General features: G+C 37.2%; 3 protein-coding genes across 3 annotated transcripts; 2 read left to right on the plus strand and 1 right to left on the minus strand.

Annotated features, from left to right (window-relative positions):
- The first annotated feature begins 35 nt into the window (after nucleotides 1–35).
- LOC102578679 (serine/threonine-protein phosphatase 6 regulatory ankyrin repeat subunit A-like) lies at nucleotides 36–2,417 on the plus strand. The gene is made up of 2 exons (XM_006356408.1): nucleotides 36–1,091; nucleotides 1,879–2,417. The coding sequence occupies exons 1-2, from the start codon at nucleotides 102–104 to the stop codon at nucleotides 2,317–2,319; spliced, it is 1,431 nt and encodes a 476-aa protein (XP_006356470.1). The 5' UTR covers nucleotides 36–101; the 3' UTR covers nucleotides 2,320–2,417.
- Nucleotides 2,418–2,685: 268 nt separating this feature from the next.
- On the plus strand, nucleotides 2,686–4,461 carry LOC107062346 (peptide-N4-(N-acetyl-beta-glucosaminyl)asparagine amidase A-like). Its single transcript, XM_015312883.1, has one exon. It carries the CDS (start codon nucleotides 2,686–2,688, stop codon nucleotides 4,459–4,461), a length of 1,776 nt encoding a protein of 591 aa, XP_015168369.1.
- Nucleotides 4,462–6,561: 2,100 nt separating this feature from the next.
- On the minus strand, nucleotides 6,562–13,023 carry LOC102579457 (eukaryotic translation initiation factor 2 subunit alpha-like). Its single transcript, XM_006356409.2, has 7 exons — nucleotides 12,489–13,023; nucleotides 10,210–10,266; nucleotides 10,036–10,122; nucleotides 9,809–9,955; nucleotides 9,459–9,563; nucleotides 7,787–7,885; nucleotides 6,562–6,961 (listed from the first exon to the last, which is right to left on the minus strand). Exons 1-7 carry the CDS (start codon nucleotides 12,870–12,872, stop codon nucleotides 6,806–6,808), a joined length of 1,035 nt encoding a protein of 344 aa, XP_006356471.1. The 5' UTR covers nucleotides 12,873–13,023; the 3' UTR covers nucleotides 6,562–6,805.
- Nucleotides 13,024–13,303: the final 280 nt, after the last annotated feature.

Raw genomic sequence — 13,303 nt, forward strand, 5'->3', positions numbered from 1 at the left:
ATGTATATAACCCGACGTCTGTGTAATATCCCTGTATCAATCTTGAAATTTGAATCTTGAAATCATATTCCCTTTCAAAATTGGAGCATAAATTATCATTGATGGAGAAATTGGTGGAAGTATCAGAACCAGAAATAGGAATAGATTTTGCACTAGGCTGCAAATGCCGAGCCACAGTGAACCTCAGATCACTTACTGCAGCCTATCCAATAGCATTCAAAGTTCAAACTTCTTCTCCTCACAAATTCCTTGTCAATCCACCCAGTGGCCTAATATCACCTTTATCTTCAACCTCTTTCCAAGTGATTCTCAAGCCCCAACCCCAAATCCCTCCCACTTTCCCTCGCTCCCCTTCTGATCGCTTCCTCATTAGAACAACAATAGCGTCAGAACTCGAACTCGAACACAACTCAGCTTCTGAGTCGACTCGATCCGAAATCGTGAACTCCTGGTTCAAGTCAATTGGGCATCGTTCAACTCATGACATAAAACTCAAGGTGGTTTTCGTAGGTCCTTTTCTTCTCCGTCATGCCGTTAGTAACGGAGATTGTGATTCCGTTAGGAATATTATCAAACGGCAGCGATCCATTTTCACCGAGTTTTCAACCCGGGAAGCAGAGGCACTCTTCCGAGTAGCAAAGCAGCTCCCTAATAACAACAACGACATGGTGAATATTTTGATTGAAGGTGGACTGAAGGTGGACTCATGTACTGAACCAAACGACGTTAAATGGGTGTCCAAGGGATGGACGGCGTTACATATCGCCGTCGCGAATGACCGGAGGGAAGAGATTGAGAGGTTATTGACAGTGAACGGAGGGTGCAGGTGGTTGGATAGCAGAGACAAGGAGGGAAGAACGCCGTTACATTTAGCAGCGAGTAAAGGGTTAATGGAAAGTGGTAAGGTGTTGATAGGTGCAGGTGCGCAAGTGGATGCGAGAAGCAAAGATGGTCGAACAGCTTTGTTCAGAGCTGCTGCTAATGGCGACTGTCAAATGGTGAAGATGCTTGTTGAAATGGGTGCTGACCCTACTCTCACTGAATTGCATCTTGGGCGTTCAGCTCTTGATATCGCCAGAGCTAAGGGACACGTAAGTCCCACGTCCCCAATTTTTTTGTTTCATGGTTGACACATCATACTCGTTCATATTAATTGAATTATTTGGATATGACATATTCGTGATGAAAGAAAAAGAAGTTAGAGTACTACTTATTCTTTAATATATTTAAAAAGTTACAACAATTCACTTATTATAGATTATAAAAAAAATAAAAAATCACATATGAAATGGACTAAACAGAGTATTTGACAAGACAGAAATTTATGGAGAAAAAAAACAAAAGCATTACTGCATTATTAGAACTTAGAAGCGTGTCTTGACATTTCAATGACTACAACACATGTTATTGCCGTAAATGGGAAGTTGAAAATTTCAAATTTTCAAATATAAGAGATGTCGCTATTTGTAGAACAGATGATGAAGATGAAAGAAAGGGAGTAAATATCTAGTAATTATCGAGGTCCCCAACTTAATATCTTGAAAATGAAGTTCTTGCAGAATGTTTGGATCTCAGGCTGCGTTTTAGATTTAAAATGAGTTATTTTTGTTACCTTCTGTATCCAAGTTCATACAATTGTTAATACATGCATCTTTATTTTGCTAAATGCTCACATAATGGAATTCAAACTAGGCTGCAAACGGTCTGGTGCAAAGGCGGATCCGTGATTTACCCTGTCTATCACTCCTTAATCTATTAGGCCTGCCCAATAATTTGCCATGTTTACCATGTGTATGAAGTCTAGTTTCATTGCAATTATAGTGACCTTCCTGGAAATATCGTAAAACAATTTCAAAATTTCATGTGTAATATTATCAGGGGGTAGTCGTTACAATACTCGAAAGAGGAGAAGCAGTTCTACATGCAGCAAGGCGTGGAGACCTTCAGCTACTCGAGACTCTTCTCGAAAAGGGAGCAACCACCAACTTCCACGATCAATATGGTCTAGCAGCACTTCACATGGCAGCTATTAAAGGAAAAAAAGACGCAGTAATGATATTGGCTGAATTTGGAGCCGACTTGGAATGTCAGGACATAGAAGGTCACACTCCGCTGCAAATGGCAGTCGAAGGCGGATGTGCACAGACGGTAGAAGTGCTGCTGAACAGAGGAGCCAATGTAAATGCCAAGAACAAGAAAGGTGCCACTCCACTTTCTGTTTCTAAATTTTTGGGTTTTGAAGAAATAACGCAGCTACTCGTTGATGAGGGTGCAGTGCTTTCTGTAATTCCTTCAAATTCTCCATCTCCCGTATCTTGATTTTTGGCTATGTAGATGTACAACTTTAATGAATATATGTATAATATCAGGCGATTCAAGTAATGAACAAAGTATAAATTTTCCGTCTTTCCAACAAATCTTTGAAGTTCTACATCGGTCAAACAATAAGACTCGTCTATATTATTTCAACTAATAAATAATGACATGAATAGTCGTAGCAATAAATAAAACAGGCAGTAAGTTGTATATTTGCTCTATTAGTTTAAAAACTTAGACATGTGAGCTACTGCCTTTGCGTATAAGTTGGACTGTTGAAAGTTATGTAGAAGTCAAAGCCCCAATTCAGCTTCTGCTCTTTCTCTCGTGCTAACCCAAACTCAACAGATTCCTTCATTTGCTACCAAAATGCGCACCTCCATTGATACTACTATTCTCTTCTTCTTCATCTTCATCTTCATTACCCCATTTTCTTCTTCACTACCACACCACCATTCCCATTTCCTCAAACACAATCTTCCCCACACCAGTACTCCACATCCATACATCGAAATCAGTCATCCATTACCCTTTACTAACCTCACTCCATCTTGTTCTCATCTCTCATTCACCCACAACTTCGGCAACACATATGGCCTTCCACCTGTCTCCGTCCCTTACTCCTCTCCCTTCAATTGCTCATGGACCCATGTGGTTCTCCAGTTCAAAGCATCTTGCAAAGGCGAACAGTATGACCGTATTGCCGCCGTTTGGTTAGACGGCGCTGAGCTTCTCCGTACCAGTACTGCTGAGCCCAACGATGACGGAATTTACTGGACTGTTGCGAAAGATGTCACCAAGTACAGTTCGATTCTTGTTAAGGAGAATATTACTCTTTCTGTTATGCTGGAAAATCTGGTTAATGATATTTTTACTGGTGTGTATCATGTGAATGTTACTTTTTTATACTATGATGCTAAGAATGTTACGGGGGTTCAATTGGATGATTATGTTGATAATCTGATTTCAATGGGAGCGAGCAAAATGGGAAGTTTGCTGGGTTCAGATGACAGACCGGCGGATTTGATATTGCCTATTTCAGCTAATGGAGATAATGGGCTTTGGTTTCGAATTGAGAGTGAATCGGGATCATATGGGCAAAATGTTGTGATTCCTAGGAATACTTATAAAGCTGTGATGGAGATTTATGTATCGTTTCATGGGAATGATGAGTTTTGGTACTCTAATCCACCGGATTCATATATAAAGATGAATAATTTGACCACAAAGAGAGGACATGGAGCGTATAGGGAGGTTTTGTTGAAGATAGATGAGAATTTGGTGGGATCTTTGGTACCATTTCCGGTGGTTTTCACAGGAGGAATCAATCCTTTGTTCTGGGAACCAGTGGTTTCAATTGGTGCCTTTGATCTTCCTTCTTATGATATTGATTTAACGCCATTTTTGGGGCTTTTGCTTGATGATAAATCCCACTTTTTGAGTCTTGGAGTGGCGGATAGTATCCCATTTTGGTTAGTGGATGGGAATTTGCATCTATGGGTAGATAATTGCGCATTGCCATGTGACGTTCAGGCTAAAGTTCTTGATTATGGTACTCCTAAGTTTAACATTGAGCGATCGTCAAGCTTTCGAGGACTTGATGGGTCATGTGAGATTGAGATGAAGAGGAAGAGCAAGGTTTTAGGGTGGGTGAATTCAACTTCAGGAAATTTAACCACAATAGTTTCCAGAGAAGTGAAATTTAAGAATAAGATAAAGTTCTATCTTAATGGTACTGAAAAAAGGGTAAGACAGAATGTGAGAGAAGAGACTATAGTAAGTGTACTGTCTGATACAGGTATCACGATTTCTCGGACCACTACGAAAAAGACATATCCACTTAGTATGACCACTAAGAATTCGCCTTCATCAGAGAATGATACAAGCTTGATGCTTACTGACCTAGACCATGAATGGAGGGAGAGGAAGTCCATTGGGGATTTATCAATCTCCTTGATAAATCGGCAGAAATGCAATGGTTGGATGGTCGTTCAAGATCATGATGTTCTATCTGGTGGTGCCACCACTCAACAAACTTATTCTTATAGGGATGAAGTTGGTTGCTATTCCCGGATCGTTTCAGCTGGCAATGGAACGCTTATGAACGACACTTCAAGCAGTATTTGTTCATTTTCAGCTTTGTGAATTATGACTCCGTTTGGGGAGTCCTTTTTATAAGTTAAATGATCCATTCCCACAATCATTCCTTTCCCTGTGACCCTATTGTAGTGTATAGCATCAGTTGATTTGATCCAACTCATGTCTCAGTATTAAATGTAAGCAATTTGTGTTCTTGTAATGCAAGTTTTATGGTTCAATAAGAATGTGAACTGCCAGGAAAATCAACTTACATTGATTATTTGCTGGTATTTCTTGTTTGGTATGTGATTGAACTCTGGATAAAGTCTTTCCTGCCTTCTGGATATCAATAAACCTTCAAGATTTGTTTCCTCAAATCCTCACTGATGGAGAAGTGGCTGCAGCCTCCAATTCCATCACATCTCATTTGGGAAATAGCTGGTGGTTTTATTATTATCCGGAGACTTGATGTCATTAAAATGCTGATACCATTCTTGCTAACGCTACCATAAGTGTTGCCTCACATTTCAGTTAGATTGACAATCATTAGCCCACAAGGGAGGAAAAGAGTTAGAGTATCATAGATGTCACCAGAGACAAACTTACAAAAGAACAGAGTAAGTGATGGAATGACTGAAAATTTGAGCATAGGTCACTATCTTCATTCTAGTGAATCCTATATAGCATGTACTAGAAAGAACCTGATGAAAAGATTAGGAATTTAAGGATGGTGTTTACTGTGAATTCTGCATCTTGTAAAGGACCCTATCACATTCGCTATCTGGAAATATCAGCTTTTGAGTTCAAGCGACTGAGAGAGTGACAAGGATACTGCACTCTAGTGCAAAGACCTGAGCCTCGTGTTCAATATTTTGCACAAATGACTCCTTAGGTCCTGAAAGAGACACCGATCATATATGGAAGTTACATTGGAGTGGCTTTGAAGCTAGTGTCTTTACTTTTATCATTAGCAAAGTGTAGTAAATTCTGCTTGTTGCTTTTCTTTAGAATGTTGCTGCTTTTTTCTTCTGCTGAAGCAGCATTTCTATCAGTTAGTGAGCTAGCCGCTACTATAGTGGTGAAACTTTAACCCGCAACTAACCCCTGAAGCAAAGACGGATCAAATGAGAAACAACCACGCTCTCTCTCCCCTTGAGCAAAGAAGCACAAAAGGAAAGGACTCAGAGAAGGATGAAACCAAACTGCTATGAAACGAAAATATGCCTCTTGAGGAAAGAAAAAATGAGCTTGTAGAAGCTTGATATATAGTAACCAAATCACAAACAATTCCAAATGATGATATATTAAATAGGCCTATGCTTCGAGCAACCGAGCTTACTACAATATCAAGTTGAGCAAGAGCCCGAGCCAAACCAAACTCCATAAGCTTGCTACGATACCAATTTGGGTCGAGCTAGAGACCAGCTTTGGTATGGTAAAACACATCTGGAGCAAAGGCGAAAAGTCTTTGTAGCTTTTGCTATCGAGTGTAGTGTAGTGTAGTGTTACAACTTCAGAAAAGTTGATGCACATAAACTACTAATTGATTAGGAAAAATATAAAAAACTACTTAATAGTGTTTAGATTCAAATGAGATTGATTTATAAAAAAAAAATTCTAGTTTAAATTTTTACGCAAGTAGTTAAATCCAAATAGAGTTTAATAAATATTTAACTTCCACAGTCGCACAACAAAAACCCAACCTAATTAGGGCTAGTTGTATGAATCCTCACTAATCATGTGATTCCATTTAGTCTCATCTCAAGCTCAGTCAAACTGGCCTAATTTTATCAAGCCAAACTGAGTCTAACCAAACTTTAATCGAAACCTGGCCAAACCAAGTTACAACCAGAACCGATGAGGCAAGCTGAACTGAGCTAAAATATAAACGAACCTTGTCTAGCGAACCTAGTTCACTGGCACCTGCTTGAGCTTAATTTGCTACACTAGTGGAGCATATGCAGGAAGAAGCAGAATTTTCTACTACAAACGATATCTCAACGCATTCATCAGTTGGATAATAACACATTGCATGACTTTCTAAGCTTCTCAAAAATACGACAAACTGAAGCTTTCCATTCACTAGCTCTATCATAACCATTGCTCAACATTAATCCCGCCTATCTGGAATAGCTATTCCAAAATATACTTGTGACAGAAGAAGAATTGAGATGACAAGGTGTAGAGTTGTTCATTCTCATTGCAAAATGTATAATAAGATTGGAATTATCAAACAGCCGCACAAACTTAAATTGCAAGATTGATTTTATGTAAAAACTAAATGCTTGTCAAGGAAAATTGCCAAAGTAAACTAAGGGCTAATAAAGGAAAAGAAAAAAAGGTGAGGTAGGTTCTGTAGGAGCTGCATCTGTGAAGAATGTGCTATCCAAGTTCAAACAAGCCGCAATTTTTACTCTCTAATTCCAGTTCCTGAGTTCTCCACGTCAATTTCTCCCATCCCTGTGTCTTCCTCCTCTTCACTATCTTCATCACCACTGATCTCCTCATTTTCACGACCGAGCTTAGCCATCTGTTCAGCAAGCAATTTGTCTTCCCGTTCACTCACCTGAAAAGACAAGTCACATCAGAATCACCACAGAAGAAATAAGAATAACATAGCAAGATACAGAAAGCAAGAAAAGTAATTTAAAAAAAAAGATAGCCAGAGAATGTATACATTTCTTTTAATCTTGTTCCTTATTAGATTGTTCCATTCCCCAGTCAATTCAATGTTCCAAAACTCTCCTAGGACCATGTATGGGGTCTAACTCGCACAATATTCAGTTATAATTGATATGTTGAATAATGTAATTCTCCCCAATTAGTGTTTTATTCAAAAACCTAAAACAAGTCCTTAATAATTTAAAATTATCAGGATTGGACCTTTATTAACTGTAAAACTTTTGCCCATGTACATCCACATACTATTGCAATCAAAACCAAATTAGAGATTTTAGAATCAACTTATATGATGACGGTCTCAATAAGTCAGCATCCGGAGCACTAGCAGTGCCTTGCAAAGAGAGACAAATCGAAGGAGCACTTTATTCAATTAAATATACATATTTTCATCCACATATATGTATCAAGGACCATGCTATACTAGTTCGGAAGTAATTTCAAAGTAAACATAATAATCAAGTATGGCATCCATGATACAGAACCCCCTGCTTCTTGCCCCAACAATCACATGATTATTAAGAGATTTTCCAACAATATGTGTTATGGTTAATCTGGTTTCAAATTTCACATCTCAATCTCATATCCCCATTAATCTATGGCATTTATCAAATTAAGGTCTCTCAAAGGTATGAAGAAACACATTCCACAATTATGATGAAAATAAAAAAGCACTCATATTTAAAAAAAAAAAAAAAAAAAGGTAGCTCACCGCTCTTGGAGCCTCCTTGACAGCAAGTTTTCCTTTGTGACGCTCTATTTCCTCGGTGCAAGCTGCAATTGCTTTAGTAAGGATTGCTATGCCTTGCTCCTGCCAAAAGAAATAAAATAGAATCTGTAATCTAACAAATTGAATTTCCTTTGAAATTATAAATTTTAGGGACAAGAAATAATAATAAGAATGGCATAATGTGGAAGCCTCGTAAGTGATAACAGCTGGAAGTGGTCTAGCATAGGGGTGTGCATGGTACACTAGATACCAAATTACCATCATACCAAAACTGAGATTTTTGATACTGCATTTCGGTATTATGGTTTTGGTAAGCATTTTAAAATTTGTTGGTATTCGGTACAACAGCATACCCAGTAATAGTCCCACAAATGGGGTCAGGGGAGGGTGTACACAAACCTTACCCCTACCGTTGTGGGGTAGGGGTTGTTTCCAATAAACCCTCAACTCAAATTTTGGTACGGTATTTATTAAAAAATACCGAAATACCAAATACCGTACCGAAGTATATAGTTAAATATAAAATCCATATATATTATTATAATATTAGAAAATATATAAAATAGTATAACACAAATTATTTATTTAGACATTGGTACTTTTGACTACTCTATCCTAATTGAAATGCGCTTTTATTGTAATTGATTAACAATAGAAGTATTTTTAATACCGAATCAATTAGGTATTGTAATGGTATAGTACTTTTAATAATCAAAAACCAAAATTACATGAACTGAAGTTTTCCCATATCATGCCCACCCCTAGTCTAGCATATAAGATTAAGCTGATTATACTTGTGAGTTCTGACCAGTTAAGAAACTAGTGGGAATTGATTGTGTTACTCTTATGATTTTTAGGAAGGTTCATTCTCCTCAAATTGGAATTTTTTGAAGGAACTATGCTCAACGATTGCCCACTGAAGTAATTTTCCATCCTTTTTTTCACTTTCCAGCAGTGAGTAACATAAAAGATTAATCCTAGAAGTATCTTTAAGCCTTTAACATTAACTATGGTTGATGCGTGAGACAAGGAAAACACATTGAAAGGTGACAGCACACTTGAGAGAGAAATGACAGTCAAAAGTATGATCCTGTCAAGTTGATATTCATTCACCACCTAACTTGAAAATAAGCACAGGAAAAACAAAGAGAGCCAAAAGATTTTTCGGAAGCATCCTGTGGTGAAGACTGGGGAGAAAAAAAAAACGAAATAGAAGAGGTGGTCATTGAAGGATCATACTAAGCATAAGGGATCCAGCTAGAGCGTACTAGAAAACAACAGCAGTGAGTATTATCCAAACAGACATCCTTCTTGTTTGACCATAAAACTGTAATAGGTAAGTGGAAGCATTACTCATAAAACAAGAATTGGATATGCAACAGCTAAGATAAAGTAGAGAGCCAAGAGAAAAAGAGTCTCCTAAGCAAAAATAAGGTGAAGGAGGTAATTGCACATATCAAGCAGTCTATATAAATAAATAATGTATCTTTAAACTGGAACAAACATATACTGCATGTGCTTGACCATAATGTCCTCAGAACAATAAAAAGTCCCAAGCACAAATCAAACTGATATTTTTAAAAGGTGAAGACTAAAAGCATATTACTCAAGTAAAACAGGCTACCATAATTATATGCAATAAACAGTTAGTTACCTTGTCAAGAGTCTGAGTATTGAGCACATATGCTGGAGGAGCAACAAGTTTAATTTTAACAGGGCAATCATCATTACCAGCAGCCTCAGCTTTCCGCATAGCTTCCTGCACCAGACGTGAAAAAAATCATCAAAAACAGGCTAACATTACAAACAAAATGTAACCACTAGAGAAAAGAAATCCCCTTTTGACAGGTAGTGGTATCATTTTATTGAACAACACCAGCATAAAGAAAATGCAACCTCCAGACCCCACAGGTGGGTACACACTGGGTTATTGTTGCATAAGTGATACCAACTGGTTAAAGAAATAGATAATAACATGAAAATGATGATGCCAAATGTACAAACCTTAATGTGAAGAACACCATCAAACTGAAAACATTTCATCTCAATATCTGCTCGAATCTTCAATGGCTGTGGAGTCATTCTTCTCCTAATATTCTTTACCAATGCATCTTTAACTTCCTCGGACAAAGCAGGAGCAACTTTAGTTACCTAGAGAAGATAAGATAATAAATATTATTAGACATCATTGGACGAAATAAACCTAGAAAATGATATGACAAAAGACCTACCTCCTTCCCATCAGGACCAATTTCTTTGACTTCACGAGTGAGGGAATTAAGTATTGAATCTGGATCACTGACAACCAATTTGAATGCCTAGAAATCAAAACCAAGAATTTCATGATGAATCTTGCCAATCAGAAGAGGGAAAAGAAATATTTGGAAATCGATACAAATTCTCACCTCAAAAGCATGACCATATTTTCTATATAAAGGCCAACCTACATGAATATACAAGTCCTGCAATTAACATGCCCAATGATTAATAGAAATTAAAGAGTAAAACTCAAAGTTCTACTGGACAGGGATTTTAGAAGAGGAAAAAATTTCAGTAGTGTTACATGGATATGCATTTTTCTCAATAAACAATAATGAATGTTCCTCTCTACCCCCACTAAGGTAGGGGACTAGGGGTAAGGTCTGTGTACACCACACCCTCCACAGACCTCACTGGGTATATTGCTGATGAAACAATGTTGAATATTCTCTTATATCTCAAACAGCAAGTAATTGCATTTCCCACAGAACATGACCAAATTTAGGAAAAGCAGTTCCTGGCAACTCATTCCTCAGAGAGAAAAGAAAAGAGGGGATAAATGGGCATTCCCTCAACAGCAGCAGAAGTTCTAATTAACATGCAAACTAGTTTGCATGGCCAAGGGCACATGGAAAAAAAAAAGCAGTCACACCCGTTTCGTGAAATTTTAGGCAGAAATCATCAGAGATGCAAGGACGAATAGTCCACTTAAGACAACATATAACAAGGGCAACAAACGAGAAAAAGAGCAAATGAAAGTAACAAACTCCTTCATGCTAAGGCCTAAGGTATTACATAGAGTATAGTATATTTACGCACTCCCAGTTACAAAGCAGTAAGGCAGAGAAAAGTAACTGGTAAAATACCCATATTGAAGAAAGTGATAGCAAGTCTATGTTCATACTTGACTAGCTAAAACCAGATAAATTTCATATAACTTTTATTAGAATTTCATCAACACTCTATACCACCACCAATCCAGCAGGCCCAGACCATTACACCAGCAGAAAAAGGCCTCTTCCCCCTTCAATGCAATTCACAAATAATATCTTGAAACCCTACATTGACCATGGAAGATATCCAATTGCAGTAACATCAACAGTTTTTCTGCACTTATGAACTCCCTAAAAAGCAAAGATTACACTTCCAGTTCTTGCTTGTCCTTGAAGTAAAGCATTACCCAAAGAACTAAATCAATAGAAAGTTAACATCGCCCAAACTTCACAATAAGGTGACAGAATAAATTGTGAAACATATTTTTTTGCAAATCCATGTATTCTACACATCTCTATATCAAACTGGAGTTCTTAAGAAGAGAAATCAATTGGATGGTACCCATAAACAAACTGATAATGGAAAACATAAAACTTTTTTTTTTCAAATAGGTAACTTAATAGAAAACATAAACTTAAACTCAATTTTTCTTTTATATGATACAACTGTTATCTTAGAAGAGCCATGTACACCTAAGAAGAGAAATCAATCGGATGGGATCCACAAACAAAACTGAAATGGAAAACATGAACTTAAACTCTTTCTTTTCTTTTATAAATATACATACAACTGTAATCTTAGAGGATCTTTCATGTACGTCTATCCTTAATCTGTAAGGGGTCGTTTGGTTGGGAACAAGTTATCCTGGGGTTAGCTATCTTGGGATAACTTATCCCACCGTGTATATGGGATAACTTATCCCATCACTATGATATAAATGGTGGGATAAGTTATCCCAAACAGGGCAACCAAACAAGATACAATTTTTTTATCCCATCACTATTATTTTTTATCCCTCACACCAAACGACCCCTAAGAGACATGGCTCAAAGGACAAGACTCATAGCTAAATTTTTTGCCAAACCACAGTTTCCTTTCTCTGAGTTCTTCTAAGAGAGTTCCGTTTCATCATACTGCATAAAAATAAGCAGACCAATTCCACCTAATCATTTCGCATGAACTCTTCTTTAGATTTATTGTTTATCTTTAGGACAGTACACCGTTCAAAGCTCGGAATGGGAATGCAAGAAAATGTCAAATCAACAATACTAACTCAGTCATTTGCTTCGCACTTCAATAATTTCTACTATCCATAGGCCTCATATTCAATAGAAATTCCAAATTGAACCAAATGTTTTGCTCCCTTTGTATACCTGACACATTTCCATTTACAGATATTACAATAATTCAAATTCATTAAACTATTCCAAATTTTAAACTTAGATACCATGTCTTCTAAACCAAGCTAATTCCTCATCCCTTACATTAATTTTTCCATCCATTATCACGAATTATACAAAAAATCGAAACAAAATGTAAAATCCAATATCCAGATTAATTCCTTCATATATATGAAATTAAAAAGAGATAGTAGTAACTTTCTGTAGGACCAAAGTAAAACAAAAAAAAGGAATTTGAGAAACTATCTAACCTCCAGATCAATTCCCATGGTTTCAGCAACATGACGCATGATTGAATGAACAAGCTTACTCTTATTATACCTCTCCTCACAACCCGAAATATCTTCCTCAGAAACCCTTCGTTTACTGAGATCGATATATCCTTTCTCCTTATCAACCCTAAGAACCATAACCGGTTCGATGCGTCCAACTTTGATAAGACTGCTAATACTCCGAATACGACGACGAGAGAGCTCAGAGAAAAGGATCATTCCTTCTATGTTATTGTACTCTAGAAGGGCAACGTAGGCGCCGCTGTCAGCCATGCTTTTCACCTGTATCATCACAGCTTGGTCTACTTCAGGGTACTTGGCTTCGTACATTCGACATTCGAGGTTCGGGGAGTTGGTCGCCATGATGGGCAGGAGTAGCAGTTACTAGGGTTTCGCAGAGAAAGAGATGATAGGAATGGGTTTTGACTGTAGAGGGGCTGAAAGAAGACAGACCACTCGCAATATATTCCTTACACAATTATACACTACAACCCTTGAGGTTTCATGCGTTAAAATTAGACCTATTGGCAATTTGTAAGGCTCAATACAAACCAAATGGAATGCAAGTTATAATGGATAAATTTTGTTGGGATTAATTTTTATTATTTGTTTGGTTTGTTATATTCAAACTTATATTCATTGCAAAATTTCTAAGAATAAGTTCTTTGTTTATAAAAATATATTCCACCTTATTTAGTTTTTTTGACATTTTCTTTGCAAGCTTTAGTTATTCATTCTTCAAAAAAATAAAAAATCATCTTATTTAGCTTAAATATTTTTGTGTGTGCATTTCC

Source organism: Solanum tuberosum, unplaced genomic scaffold, assembly GCF_000226075.1.
Source record: "Solanum tuberosum cultivar DM 1-3 516 R44 unplaced genomic scaffold, SolTub_3.0 scf00219, whole genome shotgun sequence".
Taxonomy (NCBI): domain Eukaryota; kingdom Viridiplantae; phylum Streptophyta; class Magnoliopsida; order Solanales; family Solanaceae; genus Solanum; species Solanum tuberosum.

What these genes read in the sequence shown, in the direction of transcription:
- LOC102578679 (XM_006356408.1), top strand. Translation starts at nt 102, where the DNA reads ATGGAGAAATTGGTGGAAGTATCAGAACCAGAAATAGGAATAGATTTT. An exon ending in TCGCCAGAGCTAAGGGACAC is followed by an intron (nt 1,092 to 1,878) that starts GTAAGTCCCACG and finishes TAATATTATCAG; the next exon opens with GGGGTAGTCGTTACAATACT.
- LOC107062346 (XM_015312883.1), top strand. Translation starts at nt 2,686, where the DNA reads ATGCGCACCTCCATTGATACTACTATTCTCTTCTTCTTCATCTTCATC.
- LOC102579457 (XM_006356409.2), bottom strand. Translation starts at nt 12,872, where the DNA reads ATGGCGACCAACTCCCCGAACCTCGAATGTCGAATGTACGAAGCCAAG. An exon ending in CCATGGGAATTGATCTGGAG is followed by an intron (nt 10,267 to 12,488) that starts GTTAGATAGTTT and finishes TGTTAATTGCAG; the next exon opens with GACTTGTATATTCATGTAGG. An exon ending in ATACTCAGACTCTTGACAAG is followed by an intron (nt 7,886 to 9,458) that starts GTAACTAACTGT and finishes TTCTTTTGGCAG; the next exon opens with GAGCAAGGCATAGCAATCCT.